General features: G+C 48.4%; 1 protein-coding gene and 1 long non-coding RNA gene across 3 annotated transcripts in view; both read left to right on the forward strand.

Annotated features, from left to right (window-relative positions):
• Positions 1-591: 591 nt before the first annotated feature.
• LOC146543156 (uncharacterized) lies at positions 592-11,546 on the forward strand. 2 transcript variants are annotated; one of them, XR_014887076.1, is made up of 5 exons: positions 592-3,957; positions 4,291-4,436; positions 4,747-5,967; positions 6,245-6,455; positions 6,673-11,546. It is a non-coding gene; the product is annotated as an uncharacterized LOC146543156 (long non-coding RNA). The 2 variants fall into 2 exon arrangements; XR_014887075.1 differs by having other exon boundaries at positions 4,747-6,455.
• Positions 11,547-13,424: 1,878 nt separating this feature from the next.
• Positions 13,425-18,318, forward strand: part of MAPK1 (mitogen-activated protein kinase 1) — a 28,507-nt gene continuing 23,613 nt past the window's right edge. The window contains exon 1 of the mRNA XM_085238791.1: positions 13,425-13,823. Coding sequence (XP_085094917.1) covers positions 13,681-13,823 — 143 coding nt within the window. The 5' untranslated portion in view covers positions 13,425-13,680. The remainder of the gene's footprint in view (positions 13,824-18,318) is intronic.

Genomic DNA, 18,318 nt, shown 5'->3' on the forward strand with positions numbered 1-18,318 from the left:
TCTGCTTTCTGAAGTGTAGGCATTAGGGATCTGTACTCTTGGTCTTAAATCTCTTTGTAACTTCTAGCTGTTACTTATTCATTTATGTACTTGCTAGTGCTAGATAGAGATGAGAAAGTGGCTAGCTTTTGCAGAGTAAGAAAGAGAGGATTCAGCAGTTTTGCATCTTTTAAGTAGTTTAAGGAAACGTAGTGGGTAAATCCTGGCAGAAATACTTAGGAAAGCTGTTCGTTTCTTCCCTCTTCACTTCTTGTAATGGTATTTTGCTAAGGCTCGCCTTTACCCTCAGAAAACTGTCTTTCTAGTATTTTCTTGTTAATGAGATTTTAAGTCAATGACTTGTTCCCAAGTAGTAACAGACCAAGCCAGGATGTGCATTAGCAGGCTAATGGCAGCCGTCCTCCCTTGCTGAAGGCAGTGTGTCTCATGGCAGTCCTCTAGGAGTTGGCTGCGTCACTTGGAGCACTTAATGTTGGCTCTGCTGAAGCACTTCTTGTCCTCCCATCATCTCCTTTGGGAGACTTCTCTGTTGACTAATAGATCTCACTTGTCAGGAAGCCCTTCCTGTTCTTCGGTCTTACTGATCTCAGTTCCAATACATCTAACTGAAATTTCTTTGACTACTCCTTAATGAAATATTAACGAAGAGAGGCAAAAAGCCATCACGTTTATATTCACATAAAAAATGGAAACTAATCTGTAGTTTGGTCTTCACAGTAAGACTTGCAGAGCTAACTGTCCGACAGTAGCAGTTAAACGCTCCTGCATACATTTCAGGCTGATAGTGGCAGGACCTGAAGTTGGCTTGCATAAATCCACCTATAAATAAAACTATTGGGAATCTGTCAGGGACCGGAGTGTGTGTGTGAGTGTGCATGTGTGTGTGTGAGTGTGCATGTGTGCATGTGTGTGTGTGTGCATGCATGTGTGTGTGTGTGTCTGCCTGCGACAGGCGCAAAACCTGGCAGCTACTGAAAGCAAAGCTGACCTTCCTGGGGCTCCTGGGATGTTTGCGAGGTTGCACAGTGCGCTGGTTGAGATGTGGGGAAACCAGAGCCCTGGGGTGTGGGAGGGGAACCACGGGCTACGCCTTGTGAGGAGCATGGTGTCGGTGTGCCGCAGCCTGCACAGCTCCATCCGGTGCAGTGGAAGCTGCTTGCAGCCGTCGTTGCCACCAAGAGAGGCTGGTGAGCAGGAAGCAGCTGGGAGAGGTTTGCACAAGGACTTGTTGTTTGGTTGCTCACATTATATCAGTGTTTGGGCTATTGAAAGGGATTTGGCCTTTGGGTCTTGCTTGCATCTCTATTTATTTTTGCCCATTCTCAGTTCTCTTTGTGAATGCCAATTTTCTGAGTCACTCAGAATGATTCCTGCCTTCATTAGGGATTCCTTCCAGCTTCCCTTTAACTGCCTGTAGGCTGCTGCCTGCCCTGCCTCCCCCTGTGCACTTGGCTGTGTGGATTTAGCTCTCAGTATTCTGTAGCTCATCTCCTGCAGCTCAGGCAGCCGAATACCTTCATCCGCATGAAACTGTACTGTACCTTTGGCTCTCTGCACAGTTTGCGTTCTTCACCTGACCTGTTCTGTGCCACCCCTGCAACTTCTGGCATCTACGGTGTGGTGTGAGGCCGTAGTTTATTTCAGGCCTACAGTAGTTGAGGCTATTCAAGAGAAATGGTTAAACCAGGAAACTGAGCATCCGGATCTTTTAATCTCTTTCTGTTACACTGTGTCCTTCTGTGTCATCCTGGATAAAGCCATTTTACCTACTGGTGTCTTTATTTCTGTGATATTCCTTAGTGTTTAAATTGCCTGTGATATTCACACCACACAAACAGGACTGCTTTTTTAGAAGCCTAAATTAAAAGATGCAATATAAATACGAAGTAATCGTATGCTCTTTAATGGGTATTCTTACCTGAGCTGCTGACCTCTGTGGTACAGAAAGCTTGTCTACATGAAATCAAAAAATCAATAAGGAAAATAACCTGGGATGGAGGATGGGTCTCTAACTGCAGTGCTGAGTGTCAGTAAAGTAGATGTCTTAATGCTGGTTAATGACTGTCCGTAATGGTATTAAAAAAATGTACATTTGCTGTTGCTTTTTCAAAGTCCGGATGAGCTGCTTGGAGCTCTGCTAATGATGCGAATTATTTAACGCTCATTTGTATGCAGTATGCTCCTGCTTTGGAAGTACTTTGCAGAATTCAAGCCAAATTCAGCCTTGCAGCTCCACTGAAGTCAATGCTTGTCTGTGCATCTGTTGATTGTTTTTCCTTTTTTTTTTATTTTTTTTTTCCTTCTTCTTCCTTGAAGACTTATTTTCTTGTTGCACTGATTTTATTTTCTCAAGGGTATTTTTTGCAGCGGGTTTGTAGTCACTTCTCCCCTCCCCAGTAAAGTAGCTGTAAGTACAAATGCAGTTCTATTGATTCTCCCATCTCTTCGTAAGCCCTACAAATGAGGACAAGCTATGCAGAAAATAGCACTTTGTGTTCATTCCTTTATACCACTTTGCACCTCCGAGGCACAGTTTTGGTGATACATGGCACTTCTCCTAAAAAATGTCCTGCAAAGAATCTCTGCCTGCAGTCTGATGTATCCAAGAAACTGAGTTCCTGTCTGTTGCCTATTTCTGGATTGACCCAGCATGAAGTGATGAAGGCCCAGGACATGCACGATTCTGCAGGTCAGTTATAACAGCGCCAGGGCGCACCTTGTTATGGCTGGCAGCAATATGGTATGGGAGTCTGATCTGATATGTAGAATAAAATCAGCTGCTGGAAGGGAGAACAGGCATTCGTAGTTAAGACATATATTTTAGTATTTGACTTTATAATTGAAATATTCCTTTAATGTAGTTTTTAACTTGACCCAGCTATGTTTTTAACACACACACACACACCGGGGGTGGTGGGGAAACATCATCTGTGATTTTATCATTCACTCCTCCTGGATAATGGGCAAGGGTGTGATTTTTATCTCACAGCATAGCCCTACAACTCTACTGCCTGCACAGAGTGAGTGGGAGTAATGGAAAAGCTTCCTTTCTAAACGTACACATCACTAGAATGGGCAGAGATGTTTCTTGTCAGCTCTTAGATATTTGCTGGTAGCACCAGTACAGGGATGAGCGTCGAGATGTGGGAATAATGGGTTCGTTTCCGAGCTGGATGGAGGATGAATCCAGCCGCCCTAAGTTATATAACACTACTATAGTATGTGGCTTCCCCTCTCCCTTTTCTGCAGCACAGCTCTCCCAGCCTGTGCTCATCGCGGTGCGCTGTACAACACGGCTCCTCCCCCCGAGCTGCCTGCCATCCCTTCTGGCCCGCATCTCTTCCCTCTCTCCTGCTGGGGCAGCCGTAATCCCCGCAGGAATGTGGCCCACGGCCTCGGGCGTGTGACTCCGGAGAGCTTCTGATGGCGAATACAAAGCAGGAAAAGCAACCTTGTGTCACCTAGCAGCGTAGGAAGGGAAGAGCTGGGCATCTGTGGGCTGTTCGGTGTGCGTGGCTGTCCAGCCACCTCATCAGGCAGAAAAGTAGAGGCTAGACTTTTCGGCTGCATGTGTTGTTTCCCTGTCCATTGTGTCTGGGTGATGCATTCTCTGCCTGTGGTTTTAATAAATGTCTTTCTAAACTACTTTCTGCTTCAGTCCCCTTCGGGACAGCTCATTCCAACTCAGCTGCTTCAGTGTGCTAAGATGCTAAGTTAGTTGTGTGGAAAAGTGGAGAAAAGAAAACTCCATGTCAAACATCTGAGGAAGCTGTAGCTGAGTCTCTGTGAAGCCGCTGTATGCTGCAAACTCTCACCTGACGTAGCACAAAGCGCGGCCACTTGTCACATTCACACCTCCTCCTCTTTGTCTACAGAACGCGCAGAAGTATTTGCCATGAGAATCCCCAACTACTGCTGGGACCCAGGCTCGTGTTGGATTCCAATAAGCCTTTGCAGGTAGGGTGTTGCTGTGTTATAGAGTAGAGAATTTCAACAATTCCAAACAATTTGTGTGTGTGGAAACTGGGTTTTGTTCTACGTAGTGAGCACCCATCTTAACCCTGCCAGAGCAGAACAGCCCTTTTTCTAGCAGAAACCAGAGCTGTTGTTGATTAACGTCTTGCTGAAAACGAAGTCTTTGCCATCTGTTCCGCCCCCTCACTACGAATGCCACTCTCATTATGTTGATTATGTAATTAAAAATGAAAATATATTTTGGTAGAGTGCTGCATAAGCATCTGTGCTTATTCTTCTGTTCCTATTCACTGCCTCCTGCCCCATCTCATGCAGAAGGGGAAAGACAACAATTGTTCCACTCGCCAGTGGCTTTATACTGAAGCTGTCGCACTGGCTGCCAGACTGGAGCACGTCGTGGAGCAGCCACTTGAGCCCTGCTGTGTCCGAGCTGCGGCTCCTTCGGAAACCCCGGCTATGAGGTTCGTGAGAAATCTGTGGCAGGAAGCTGACCCTTAAACTGAGGCTCCTTTAAGTTCTTGTGATGGGTTAACTTGAATCCAGAACATGAAAAGTGAAGAGAAAGAGGCCTGGCTACTTCGTAAGTGGTAGTGTGACCTCCGAGATTAGCGGGGCTGCTCGTGTTACAAATATGGCCTGTCTAAGGATGGAGGAAGAGAGAGAGGAGGGGTAGCCTTCTTGTACGTGGGTTAGAGCAATTACTGAGGTCTCTTACAGCAAACGAAGTTGTTAGTGTGACTCACGTTCCCTTTTATTCCTCCTGCTGCCAAGTTCTAAGCAGTAACCAGACGGAAGAAAAAAAAGAGAAAAGCAACAATGGAGAAGAGTTGAACTGAAACAACCCTTCATTCAGGGTATTGTTTGACGTTTTAGTTCTGATTGTACATAGAGATAAAGGACCTATAAATATCCTGTCTGCTGAAATTCCTTATAGCAATATCGCCTTCAGCTGAACAAATAGGTTAGGTTCTCTAAACGCCACCTAATTACGCATGTAAATACAAATTACTGATTACATCCCTGCACCGCGTGGAATGAAGACCTGATCACTGGGAGGGACATTAATCTCCTGTTTTACTGAGAGATGCCCCAGTCCCAGGAGAGCAAATGGTGCACACAGCTGCTACTGCTGAATCGGTGCAAGTCCCCACATCAGACTGAACCGAGCAAGGAGATATTTATCTGGCTGATGAGCACAGATGAAAGCCTCTTCTGATGCTTCTGAAAGTATCTCAGCATTTAGTTCTGTTTAACAAATGGCTGGAAGCTTTTCTACTCTGCTTCAGAGCTTTTAATGAAGCATTGTGATTCCCACTGTGGTCGACTGTTTGACAGTTTTATTATTACTGGTATGCATCGCGTTTTTTAATGTTTGACAGCTGGAGAAAGAAGTATTTTGTGCATTCAAATTTTTAGTACAAAGCTGCTGTTTTCTATTCTGCCTTTGCCTTTGTCTCATTGCTGATGCAAATCAATGAAAGACAGAACTGATGAAATTACATCTGTTTACTTTTTACTTGATAATAATGAGACACAGCCAGCCCTTTGTGAAACACAGAAATGGGGGATGTGAATGTTTCTACAGTATTTCCATAGGGTTGTTCTTTTTCTTACAATATGAAGGCATTTATTTGTTTCTTATGTCTTGATTTATAAGATAATGTGCACTTCCTAATGTATGTGGAATGAGAATGGAGCAATGAATGGCAGTTAGCAATGGATTCCTCTTGAAAACCTCTTTGCTTGTTATTTTTATTAATTCAACAACACAAATGATCGTAGCACATCGCAAAACAAACACCAAGATAGTTCTGTGCTTTACAGTAGGACTGCCTCTGATCACTGCCGTGTATCTGTGTACAGCTACACAAAAAAACCCAGTCCACTGGCTTTGGCTTTATACACACGTGATTGTTGGGGGGCCCCAGCTCTGATATATTGGTACGATATTGGAAAGAAACAAGCTGAAATCAGATACCCATGGTTGTTTTGGTGAGTAATGTGCATGTCTTGTGGATTGTGTAATGCATTTTTGGGGGGTTTTTTGAACGCTTGCCCTAAGAAAGGAGGCCCACATTTGTCTGCCTGACTCGTGCAGCATGCTCGTGTTTTTGCATGTACATTTCTAGATGTTGATAGCTGCGACAGAAAGGTTTCAGGAGAGGTAAAAGGCAGAAAAGGGAGAGGAAGATGATGAGCAGAAGGGAGGTGGTAAGGGAGGCACTTACACAACTGCTCTCCTGATGACTGTTTCCTGTGTTTTGGCCAGAAAGGAGAAAAGCACATCAAAGGATGGTAAAGCCAGCAGAGGTGTCTGAAGGCTTCTCAGCAGTGGAGCCAAATTTCCCTGCTTCACAGGCAAAGCAAGACTCAAGAGTGCTCACGTGGCAGCTGAGCCAAACCTAATGAATTGCTAGTATCAAAAAGGACAGCCCTGCTGCTCTCTTTTTGTGCAGGTCTGGTGCTTGTCTGACCCTTTGGTGAGTATATGCAGCTCAGTAAACTTTAAGAAAATGAATTCAGCAAAAAAATAGTGAAGCTATCAGCCACAGAAGGGAGGAGGAGCAGACACTTGCGAGAGTCAAAACTGGAACTGCAGTGGTAGGGAGAGGGATGGAGGTCAGATTTTTGCTGTAGATTTGGGGTGTGCTGGAGGATGCCTTGCTGCTACACTTAACCTTCCTCTTCATCTCCTAGGTGGTGCCTTCCCTCAGAAGAGGACGTGCTGAATACGAGTGATTAAGAAGGATGCCTGGGCAGGTGAAGGGAGGTGGCAGCAGTGGTCGCACGGCAGAGGAGGGAACGAATTGCTGCAGGACTGCAGGAGCCCGGGAAGATCTTGCCATGGGTAAGAGTAGTGGAAGAAGAACTGAGGAGGAAAGAGGATGTGTTCAAAGCGACTGCAGAAAGCTGCTACAACAAGCACTGAGAAAACATTGGAATACAGGGCAATGGTCCCATTTTGCTCTTAAAGGGTAACACGAATGTATCCAGGTAGCGGTTCCTGAAGGAGGAGTCCTGTACATCTCCCTTATTTAGGCCTACGTTTATCCAAATTGGGTTTTGACAAGAGGACAGCAGCTGGATTTTTATTATCTGAGACAAGCAGTGATATTAGCTGTTCAGAGCTCATGATGGAAATGTATCTGCATGCTGGCGTGCATCCAGCTGCTCTTCAGAAAGGTAAATGGGACGTGAGAGCGGTGCACTGCTCCCTTTTAATCCATCTGCTGTAGAAGGGGGCACTTTGCCTCTCTGCAGGAAGGCTGGCAGAACTGCTGTGCTAATAAACACACATTTCTTGCTGCAGCATATGGGCTTCCCAGATTCATAAACCCAAGCAATTCATAGATGAATTACAGTTAAATATCCACACACACCTTATTGCAGTCTGGTGTGAGAGGCATAGGCCAAGGCGTCAAGGCACCTGCTATCTGCTCTCCTGCACATACTGCTTGGAGAGCACAATCCCCTAATCTTCCTCCACCTCCATTAATTGTACCTTCAAAACCAGATGCAGAGTGTCATCCTACAGATGTTTTGCCATGTCCTCCCAAGAGCAGCATTCTCTCTTCCCTTTCCTTCTTCTTCCTTTTTTTCTTTCTTTTTTTTTTTTTTTAAGCAGCCCTTACTGTCAAATAATCAGAAATGATTTTCATTGCTGCTGGTCTTTTTGTCAGAAGATTTCCAGGCCAAAGGTTCACTTTGGCTCTGTTAATGATAGTGGGAAATGAGACATCATATCAAAAAGTTGGTAGAGACGAAGGGCACCAGTGGATCCCCACAACAGTTTTGTGTCACTTCTACAAGACCCATAGGCTCAGTAATGCAGTAAGATAATGTAGCACTTGATTGCAATGGATTATTGCACTTACGGAAGGCATCTTATCGTGGGGCTCCATGGGGCATATCTGAAGTAATAACTGCTGATGTCAGGTAAGACAATGGTAATGGAAGCAGATAATTTTCCCATTGTTAAAACGCTATAAATGTCTTAATTACATGAAATTTAGCTAGATCTGTGCTGGTGGCTGGAGGGAACATCCTTTTGAGGTTCAGCCTTTCTCTTGGTCTGAACAGAGCTATTTAAAGAAGTAAGAATTATATGTAATTATTACCCATCTTGAGTTTCCAGGCAGCAAGGTTACCACATGAAACTGCCATTCAGATGTTCTCATTTGTCCCAGAAAGCTTGAACAAAGATTTATAATCTGCTGTGAACGTAACGAGCCTCCTTCAGCGGTGAAGCCCCAAGAGGCACAAGAGCTGTCTTCTGCACCGTTGTACAGCTACCTAGCACAGTGCTTACTCCCTTATGGATGGAGCAGACAGCTTGTGTTTGGCCCCTACCCCACGTTCCTGTCAGTCACAGGCTAAGTTCTAGCCACTATTGCAAGAACATCCTAAACTAGTCTGCAATTTGTATTTCCTTGCCAAAGATCTTATCTGCTGCGGGTGCAAGTTGCACCAGAAAGGTCGCTGGTGTTGAAAAATGTGCACTCTTCTGTTCTGCAGCTCTGCCTTGTCAGGCTGGGTTAACTCACCTACAAGAGCTGGACCGAGCTGTCCTGTGAGAAAGCTCACGCAGCAAGGCAGCGTTGCTCTGATCATTGGGCACCTCAGAACTTGCAGATTATTGTTCTGAGGAGCAGGCTGTACTTTTGCCATCGTCATGTCAGGCTCTGTGTTGCATTTCTGCAGAAGTTCATGCTTTGTATTCCTATGTTTGCAAAAATGACAAATGCTGAGAGTAAAAATTTATTCAAATTCATTGCTATTTATATATTTACAGGGAAAAAAAAAAGCATGCTAGGGATCCAATGACCTTGTGAGAGAGGTGGTGTGGATTTCAGTGGGATGTGGATTGGGCCTCAGAAGCTGCTGGACTCATTCTCCTGATACTATCATGAAAACTTTCCATTTACAGCAACAGATGCCACAGGGGGTTGTATATTTGGATATTATTAATTCTTTCCTTAGGAGTGTTTATTAACAAACGCTTGCAAGTTGTATGATGTGGTGTGGTGTAAACAGGAAGCACTCCAAGGTACTGCGTTGCCCATGTAATGCAACACATATTCCAACAGCTTGACTTTTTTTTCATAATACTGTGACACCATTTCCTTCCAGAAATCTCTCCCGTCTGCATAGCTCATTTCTGCTATAGACATGCAAAGCTGCAGAAGAGCCAATTGTTTTAAAAATGAATGTTGATTTGCTAGACGGGGATCTGATGTCTGCAATTTATATCCCACCTTTAAAGTTATGCAATGCAGACTCTTTGGGTGCTCTGATCAGCGGGTTGAACAAAGCACAAGAGAAGAGCTGCCACCTTTCCTCCTGCAGCACAGTGCTGCTTGGAGAGCAGCGATGCAGACTGCCCGGCAGGCATTGCAGCACATCTCAGCCCCAAACCGGGGGCAGTGCCTCTTCTGCCACTCTGTGCCAGCAGGCTGGGCTCTGACTGGTGCAGGGAATCAGCTGTCCAATTTCCAGTCAGCTCTTGTTGTCTGCCAAGAGCAGCAATGGGAAAGCTAAGAGTGACCGTTCATACGTGGAAACTTTATAATCACAATAACGGTGCTGAGGCCTCCACGCTGTCTCATAAAGGCTCCGTGCTCTTGCTGTGTGATGTACCAGTGTTGTCTGTATTCTGAACCCTGGTAGCTTTTACACGAGCGTCTCAGAATCCCATTGGCACAGTTTCCTATGCCTTGTTCAGCCAGTGCTATGTACAACAGGAGCAGACGGGGGAATTACACTTGTGCCACCACAAAATCACTGCGTCCATGGTTGTTATAAACCAAAATGAGTGGTAAGAACATCACCTGGAATGAAGTTCTAGTGGCTCTGTTTTAAAGGCTTGGTGTCACTTCCCAAACTGGTTCTCAGTGAAGGTGCTTCTGTGTCTGCCCCAAGTGCAGATGCAATGGAGCTGAAATCAGGACTGATGCTTTCTCCTCTATCCTCACATCCATCACATATACTCCCTTGATTTCTTAACTATGAGCGAGAAAGAATGAAAATGAAATTGCTGCAATATCTGGACCACATAAAACCCCAATAATCCTGTGTCTACATGCTCTAACTTCTGCCTTTATTGGAGGCATCCCTTGTCCAGCATGAAGCTGAACTGAGAGCGAGTGGGAGAAACAGACGGCGTATTTAAGTATTTGTAAATCGTGAGCCCTGTGAGGTTTTGTAATAATCTTACTGCCTGTTTTGTACCTTCGTGTACTTGTGTAGCAACGGACGATATCTGAAACAGAGAGATCAGGAGGCTGATATTACACACGACGTCTGTTCCGTAAAATCTCAATAGCCTTTTGGTGCATGGAACTTTGGCACACGCAAACTGTGACATCCTGGTAAGTCTGTGCAAACACTGACTATGCATGTGTTTTGTCACTCCTGTAGGATGACTATGGTTCCATACTTGCATCATCCACACCTTGTTTACAGAATTTGAAGTCTTGAACAAAGAGAAGCTGGCTCATGAGGAGAAGCTGGTTTTCAAAAGGTACGAGCTCCAGATAAGTGAGGACAAGTGAAGCACACAATATAGAAATCACTCAGTTTTACTGCAGCCAACTGAGACGGAGTGCTTTGAAGCTGGGAAATTTCCATTACTGAAGTGCAGGACAGTGCCTGGATACTGCTGCTACTGCAGCTGAGAAATAAAAGCAACTTAATTTTACACAGCAGCAAAATGTCAGTACGTTAATTACAATAGTTAGAGTTTTATAAGGATTTAAGGATGCTGTAAAATTGATTCCTTCTAGAATATTTAGAATATAATTGTAAATGACTTCTATAAAAATGAAGAGCGTTAAAAGGACTTGAAATTGCACCTAAGCTTTCAAGCTGTATCATATTTGTGGACATCAGATCTGACAAGAACGTGACACCACATCCCCTACAACAGTGACAATGTGACAGTGGCAGAACGATACCCAGCGTGAGATCAAGGTTGTTACGGACAGCGTAGTTCTGCAGTTAATAAATGTTCTTGCTTTCTGTGGCATGCTCAAAACAAATTTAGCTATCTGTTTACCACTTTTAAGTCCATAATCTATAAACCACCATAAGCTTCCTGTAAAGTCAGTCAGAATGCTGAGCAGGGAAGAAACAAATACTGGGGGCAAAAAAAAAGTGAGTTCGTTTTGGCATCAAATTGCCCCGCTCTTAGGGCAAGATACTGCTTCTAACTTCTCAATGGCATAAAATGACAGGTTCTCATTTACTACTGAGGTCACTTTACATTGCCGAAGCAGTGGATGACATTTAAATGAAAATCTGTCCCATGGGCTTTCAGCTATATGTCACTGGTTAAATCGGGCCCAGGTAGGTTCAGACTAGAAGTTATTAGCATCTGATGCTCTTTATGAATCTTAGGATGGTTCCCAGCGGATCAGAGCTCATATCTGAGCAATTTAAGTTTGTGTCACATTCATCACCATGGTTCCTGACTGCCTTAGAAGTTAAAATACATCTTTATAAAACGCCTTACATGTCTTAGTTCTCTTTTTCTTCTCCTCCACGCAGAGGCTTGAAGTCTCTTTAAATAACGCTGGGAAAATTGCTTTCTGCACTGAATGTCTGTGTTTGGTTTGGACGATGGGTGGGTCGGGGTCACCCCGAGGAACTGTGAACACAAACCCTGTGCTCCTGCAGCAGATACCACCAGAGCAGAGCCTCCAATGTCCCCACACAAATAATGCAACTATTATAGTGGTGATGATTTCAGGAGAGGTAGTTTTAATTTTAGCAGAAAAAAATGAAATCCCCAATAACCAACACTGTAGGGCAGCTATGTGCTGTTCTTCTTCTAAGCCTGATAATGCTGTTCCCAGGAGCAGTGGGGCTCTCGTAGTACATCACTTGCTTTTTCTGTTTACAGAATGTGAAGTTAACAGTTAAAGGCGGTATCTGTAAGTGCACAGGGAGCCTCCAGACCCTGACTGTAGGACAGGCCTGTCCATGAGCCTCCTCACTTGATGTGAAGATGGAGATAGTCCAAACCACGGCACGTTTACCCTGTTTCCTAATACAGCCTTCAAACACGAGGCTGCATTTCTGTCTGGAAAAATCTTCTCATTGCTGGTTTTATTTCTACTGGGGGCATGGAAACATTCTCTCCTCTCTGCTTTTCATTATCTGCTATCATTTTGTGGTATGTCTCCTTACCATAACTCAATATTTTGACCATCAAACTTCCTTGAAACACATTTACGTTCTTTCTAGAATTGACGCCTTAATGTCACCTCGCTAAGGCAGATGACACAGCAAGTGTGGGTAACGGCAGTGTATTTAACGGGCTGAAAAGCAATTGGTAACATTCCTATCTGGCCTGCCGAATTCAGTAACTGCACTGCTTCACTGAAAGGCATACAGGGCGTTCTGTCAAAAGAGGGACTGTTGGCAAAGCACACCATAGCCTTCTGACCTCGTGTTTGGCTCTAATTGGATTAAACACATGTGGGATCGCAACACTCATAGGAGTTGAGGGATCCCCCACAATTTCCTGGTTGGCCTGCTTGGTTTCCTTGCTGTTCTGCCTCACCTCAGTGCAGGCAGGAATATCGTCCATATGCGACAGCTTCGATTCGATGTCACTCCTGCAGGCTGTGTTTAAGCTGGATTCCCCGCAATCGTTGGTACTGAGTTTACTGAAGTAATCAGAACTGTAACCATCGTTCACTTTCGGAGTGGAAAGCCACGGAGATCGCGTTGGACGTGGTTTCAGGAAATTTGAGCACTTATTCCCATTTACTGCTGTCCAAATTTCCTGAGAGAAATGAAGCGGTGCTTCGCAGCAGAGCACGCGGGGAGGCACGGGGCGCACGGCTCACGGCCGCTAATCGCAGGCAGGACGCGGTGCCGTCCCGGCCAGCTCCGCCAGCAGCGCGCGGGAACGGAACGGCCGGGCAGGGCCGGGAGAAACGCTGCAGGGCGGCGGCGGGGAGAGTCGGGGGGCGGCGGGATGGCCGCAGTGCGCGGAGCGCCCGCGGGAGGCGGCCGAAGCTTGGAGGAGTCGCAGCCCCGCGGGGCAACCGGCGCCGAACGGCCGAACTCGCGAACCGAGGAGCAGCTCCGGGAGGCGGGGAGCCACGCGTGGGCGCGGAAGCCGGAACTCCGCTGATCGCGGAGCCGCGTGGAAAGCCGCCCCCCCTACGCGGAGTGGCTCCGGGACCGCGCCGGCCTCGTACTGGGCCCGCAGCCCCTCCTCGGGCCGCCGCCCGCTCCCGCCGCGGCCCCACCCGGCGCGGGCTCCATTTCCTGCCCCGCCGTCACCTGCCGCCTCTAATGGCGCCGCGCGGCCCGCGGTGCCGCCGCGCCCATCACGTGACACTCCGACCACGTGACCCGCGCGCCGCGCCCCTTCCCCGGCGGCTGCGGTTGCCGCAGTCCTAAGCCCCGCCCCTCCCGGCGCGAGCCCCGCCCCCACCCATCCGCCCCCCTCCCGCCGCACCCCCCTCCCCTCCTCGGCCGCGGTCGACGCGCGCGCGCAGCGGTTCCGTCTCCTCAGAACGGCCGCGGCGGCGACGGCGCTGAGCGGGCCCGGCAGCCGGCGCCCGGGGCTGCGGAGCGCGGCGGGGCGGAGCCCGCCTTCTTCCTCCTCGCGCTCTCTTCCCCGTTCCCCTCCTTCCTCCGCCCGCCCGGCCCTCCCCGCACGCAGTCGCCGCGGTTCCCGGCACGGACAACATGGCGGCGGTGGCGGGGGCCGCGGCCGCGGGCGGCTCTGGCGGCGCCGGAGGCCCGGAGATGGTGCGGGGCCAGGTGTTCGACGTGGGGCCGCGCTACACCAACCTGTCCTACATCGGCGAGGGCGCGTACGGCATGGTGTGGTGAGTGCCGCCCTTCCCCGCCCGGCCGCGGGGAGCGGCTCGCGCGCGGCCTCGGGGGAGGGGAAGGAGAAGGGGGAGGCCGGGCGGCTCCGGGGCGGCCTCCCCCGCCGCGTCCCGCCGCTCCCGGCCTGGGGGGGCCGCCGCTTCCCCCGCCCCGCCCGGCTCTGCCTTTCCGCCTCCGCGGAGCCGTGGTGCGGCGCTCACCTGGCGGCTGCCGCCCGGGCCCGGCGCCGCGTCCGCGGGGCTCCGCTCGGCCCTGCGCGGCGGGAAGGCGGCGATCCGCGCGCGGGCCGCGTTACTTAGGTCAGCGGCGGCCTGAAGGAGCCCCGTGCGCGAACCGCAGGATGCCGAAGAGCCGTCGCGAGGTGTTGGCGCTGTGGTAGCAGCCCCGACGCGCCGGGCTGAGCCGCGGTGCCGCCGTTGCCCGTCTGGCGCGCGGTGAGCGCACGGCGCTGCTGGGGCCGCGCTACTCGGGCAGGACGGCCTCGGATGGGAGAGTTCTCTCCTTGTTTGCCGTCTCGTTAAGGCGCTGCCGCTGTTTTTCGATGCGTTGTTTGACCGGAGGTGCTGTGTGCCGCCCGCGGGCTGTGACGGGGTGGAAGCTGTAGCAGCGTTGCTTTCTCTCTCTGACGTTTAATTTTTTGTAAACCACAGCAAGCTTCTCAGCAAAGGCGCCTCGCAGCCTTCAGCTGCGCGCTGTGGATCGGCAGGTTTCTTCGTACTGCGGAGATGTGCCGGCCTGCCGTGGTGAGGCCGTGCTGCGTGTCGGTGGGAACTCGCGGGGACGCGGACAAACATCTGCCAGAAAGCTTGGAGCTGCGGCCTTCGCTTTTCTGTTGTGGGAGGAAGCTCCAACACACAAACCGAAGCTCCCGTTGATAGTGTAAAAATAACTTTGTTGTTAGTTTAGTGCTGGGAGTCACAACAACGGCCAGTCCGGAGCTCGTCTTACAGATTTTGTTATTGTGTGCTTTTATCGTCTGAGCTGGGACGGCTGAAGCAGCGCAGGCAGCCCCAGCAGGCTGCTTTGTGCTTGCAGGCTGACTTATGCAGGTACATGGGAACAGAGCTAGTGATGGAGGTGGTGGCACAGCCGCTGTGCTAACGCTAAATATTTCACCACCAAGCAAAGATTGCACGGCGCAGTGCGGTGGCAGCTGATGCCCTTTTTTGGCGTCACCGTACTTGGGAACAGACGGGGGAAACCGGGTCCTTTTCTTCCCCTCTGCACGGTGTGTCATTCCCTACAGAGGGTTTTCTCTCTGTAACTGGAATATTATCTTTTATTTTAAAACTTACCATACTAAATGATATCTGCTTCAAATGTTATCCGTATTTCTTAACAAAAAATGATGAATCTCCAGTTTAGCTGAGACATGCGTTTGGCTCCTTTGTTTTCTCCTCTAAAGCTGTTAATGTGAAATACTGAATGTGATGCATTGTGCTCTAATTATCTTCTGCCTTGGGTGTGAAATGGCAGGGAACAAAGTCTCAGTTTATGCTGTGTACTTGACAAGGGAGGTGTTGGATGCACATGTTCCAGCTGAATGCCATAGCAACTGTAATGCGTTGTAGCGCAGCACGCTACTATGGTTAAGTAACAGTGCTTATTGAGCAGCAGAGGTAGAGCTTATGCAGATTTGTACTGCGTGTCTCTGATCTTGCTTTGACTGCTAATGCAGCGAAGATGTGCAGAGCATCTCCCTTCGGGCCGGGGGTGGTAGAGGGCAAGCCGCCAGGGTGCAGGTGGAGACAGCTCTTGCTGTTGCAAAAACCATTCAAAGTTGTACTCTTAACAAAGGACAGCAGGGCAAGCGTTAACGGCTTTAGGCCATCAGCTAATGTGTATGAGACAGAAGGTGCTGGTTATTTCTAAATGCCTTGTGCTGTAAGGCTTGTTATATGCAAAACGGGTGACTTAACTCTTAGAATTCCTCACTCCCTTGTTTTTCATAAGTGTTACGTTTCCACAACATTGAATTAGGGAGTTTATATTAAAAAAAAAAAAAAAACAAAACAACAACAAACAACAACCAAAAAAAACTTGCTGGGAGTTAAGTGGTTAATAAGTGGGTATATAAGTATATATAGGAATATAATAAGTTGTTGATAAGTGAGCATCCCTTTCCAAACTTTTGTTTTTCACTTTTCTTGCATGTGGAACCAGGGAATGAGTACCACGCAGAGTCTAGCTGAAATCCTCAGCACTTTGCAGGACTGTAGGACGTGAAATAAAAAATACGGGGATCGTTGGCCTGGGGTCAGCCAGTACTGGCTGCAGCTGGAAGTTGCAGGGCTCTCAGGTGCAGTGTGATGGCTCTGGAGGCTGCCCCTTCCTCACCAGGTGCTGGTGGGCAGCCTGCCTTTAAAGCCACTGACTGTGCTGAGCCCTAAATTTCCAGCAGGAGTTGTTCTCCATCCATGTGGTCAGTGCTAATTTGGCGAGGTGATTGTCTGATAGTCTAAAACAAGTCGTTTTTGGAAGGAAATAGTTAATGGGAATGTGATGGCAGGCTTCTGTTTTGTATTGTTAGTTGGAACTCTTCTTGCCATCACGCTTATGTAAATGTGAAGTGTTATCACTGCTGCAAACTGTGCATATAAATCATGAAGGTGAATGGAAAGTGGAAAGCGGAAAGAAGATGGGTTTGAAGCTCACGTCTTGTATTTCTTGACCTAAACTTTACACTGTTGCTAGAATGATGTACTTAGTGTTTTCTTTCCAGTCTGTCTGAGTTAGACATGGGCGTTGTCTGCGTTCCCCGGTGAGGCCACGCTGGTGATTTGGGGCAGAGGCGACCTTGCCTTGGTTCTGTTAATTATCCGTTGATCTGGAGAGAATACACTGTGTTGATGGAGTGAGTGCAGAGGTCAGCGTCCTCCTTCATAAGTGCTTTTAGGGAGCACAGGTTGTATATAGGTGTTGCTACCTGTTAACTCGTGTGTTCTGGTCTCTGATAAGGAAAGCAGGGAGCTAATAGGCGTTGCCCTGGTACCTCCTCATCAGTGCATGGATCAGAGCAGAGGTTTGGAGGTGTAATGGGTGGAGGGTGTCAGTCTCCTCTCTCTGGCAGCAGCCTCCTGCAGTGGGATGGTCTGTGCTGCAGGTGGGGATTGACAGCAGCATCTCCTGTTCTGTCCCTGGGGTTTGGGAGGGGGGTGGCTTGTCCTGGCTGCCAAAAGCCACGGCTTAGGTCTTGGAGAGTGCAGCTCAGGGACACTTGCATTCCATAAATAAATACAGGTTTTCATAACATGGCATGCCCCAGCCCACAGAAGCAGATACCTTGTGGGTTTTTTCCCGTTACGTATGAAGGAAATAAGGCTGTTGTGCTCACATTAGCTGTGTGTGGTTGCATCTCTGTCTCCTGTACTCCTGCATCAGGATCTGGGACCTATTGCCGGGCCTCCATCGTTTGGCACATGGTGAAGATCTTACCAGATGAGAAATTTCTGCAAGGTTCTTAAAAATCTGTACTTTACTATAGCAGAACAATGCTCTGTGTGTGTCCGAGAGGGGAGGGTTTACACAAGAGATCACTACTGCAGAGACATGGGTGGGCCTGTTGGCAGCTGTGGCACAGAAGCGTGCCCATAGGATGGCAGGGCCCAGCTTCGGCATGCTGCTCCTGGGGAGGGATGGCTGCTGGGCACGTGGGGCTGGGGACCTTCTCTTGTAGGCTGTGTGTTGTGGTAGTGTTCAGCTGTGATCCAGAAAGGAAATTAACTGATCCCTTTGGTGTTTGATATTTTGACGTCTTGCTGTGCAGCAGTTCACGGAGCAGAGCGGGTCGGGAGGCATTGGTCACACAGCCTCCTCTCACAGGAGGGCTCCCGCATCCATCCAGCAGCACAGGTTGCCTGCTCAGAATTTCCAGTATCTGCAGATGGAGGTTTCACCCTTTCTCTGGGCAGCTCCTCGCACCTAACCAGCTGCCAGGTGAAACTTCTGCATTGAGAAACATGAGAATTTCCCTTGCTGCAGCTTGTCACTGTAACCTCTTGTCACTTTTTAACCTCTGAAAGAGCCCAGACCCTGCAGTGCATCCCTGCTCTGTGGGCAGGTGGGTTCCTGTGGCTGTGCCTGGTGATGTGCGGGGTGAGGAGTGCTGTGAGGCAGCACGTCTGCGCCCAGGGTGGGATTCTTCAAATAACATCCGCAAAAGCCCTGTTGGCTGCTTTCAATGGTACTTAAGTTTGGGTTTCCAGATTGCTCACGTGAAGTTTGTGGAGGCACAGCTGTCTTGGAGAATTACTTTTACTGTGTTGTAATGCAGAATGAAGTGAGCAGCATATGTGGAGTGGTGTGTAGTCTGTTCTGAGTGATGGGTAGCACTGTGCTGAGCTGTGTCTCTCTGGCCGCCTCGCCCAGCAGCACCCAAAATCCAACACAAGCTCTGCTGAGGGAAAAACCACTTCTGTTGGGGGTTATTCTTTTGTATTTTAATGTAATTTTCATAAAAGAGTGGAGTGCTCGGAGGTGATTAGAATGCAA

The sequence above is a fragment of the Meleagris gallopavo genome, chromosome 17 (assembly GCF_905368555.1).
Source record: "Meleagris gallopavo chromosome 17, MGAL_WU_HG_1.1, whole genome shotgun sequence".
NCBI lineage: Eukaryota > Metazoa > Chordata > Aves > Galliformes > Phasianidae > Meleagris > Meleagris gallopavo.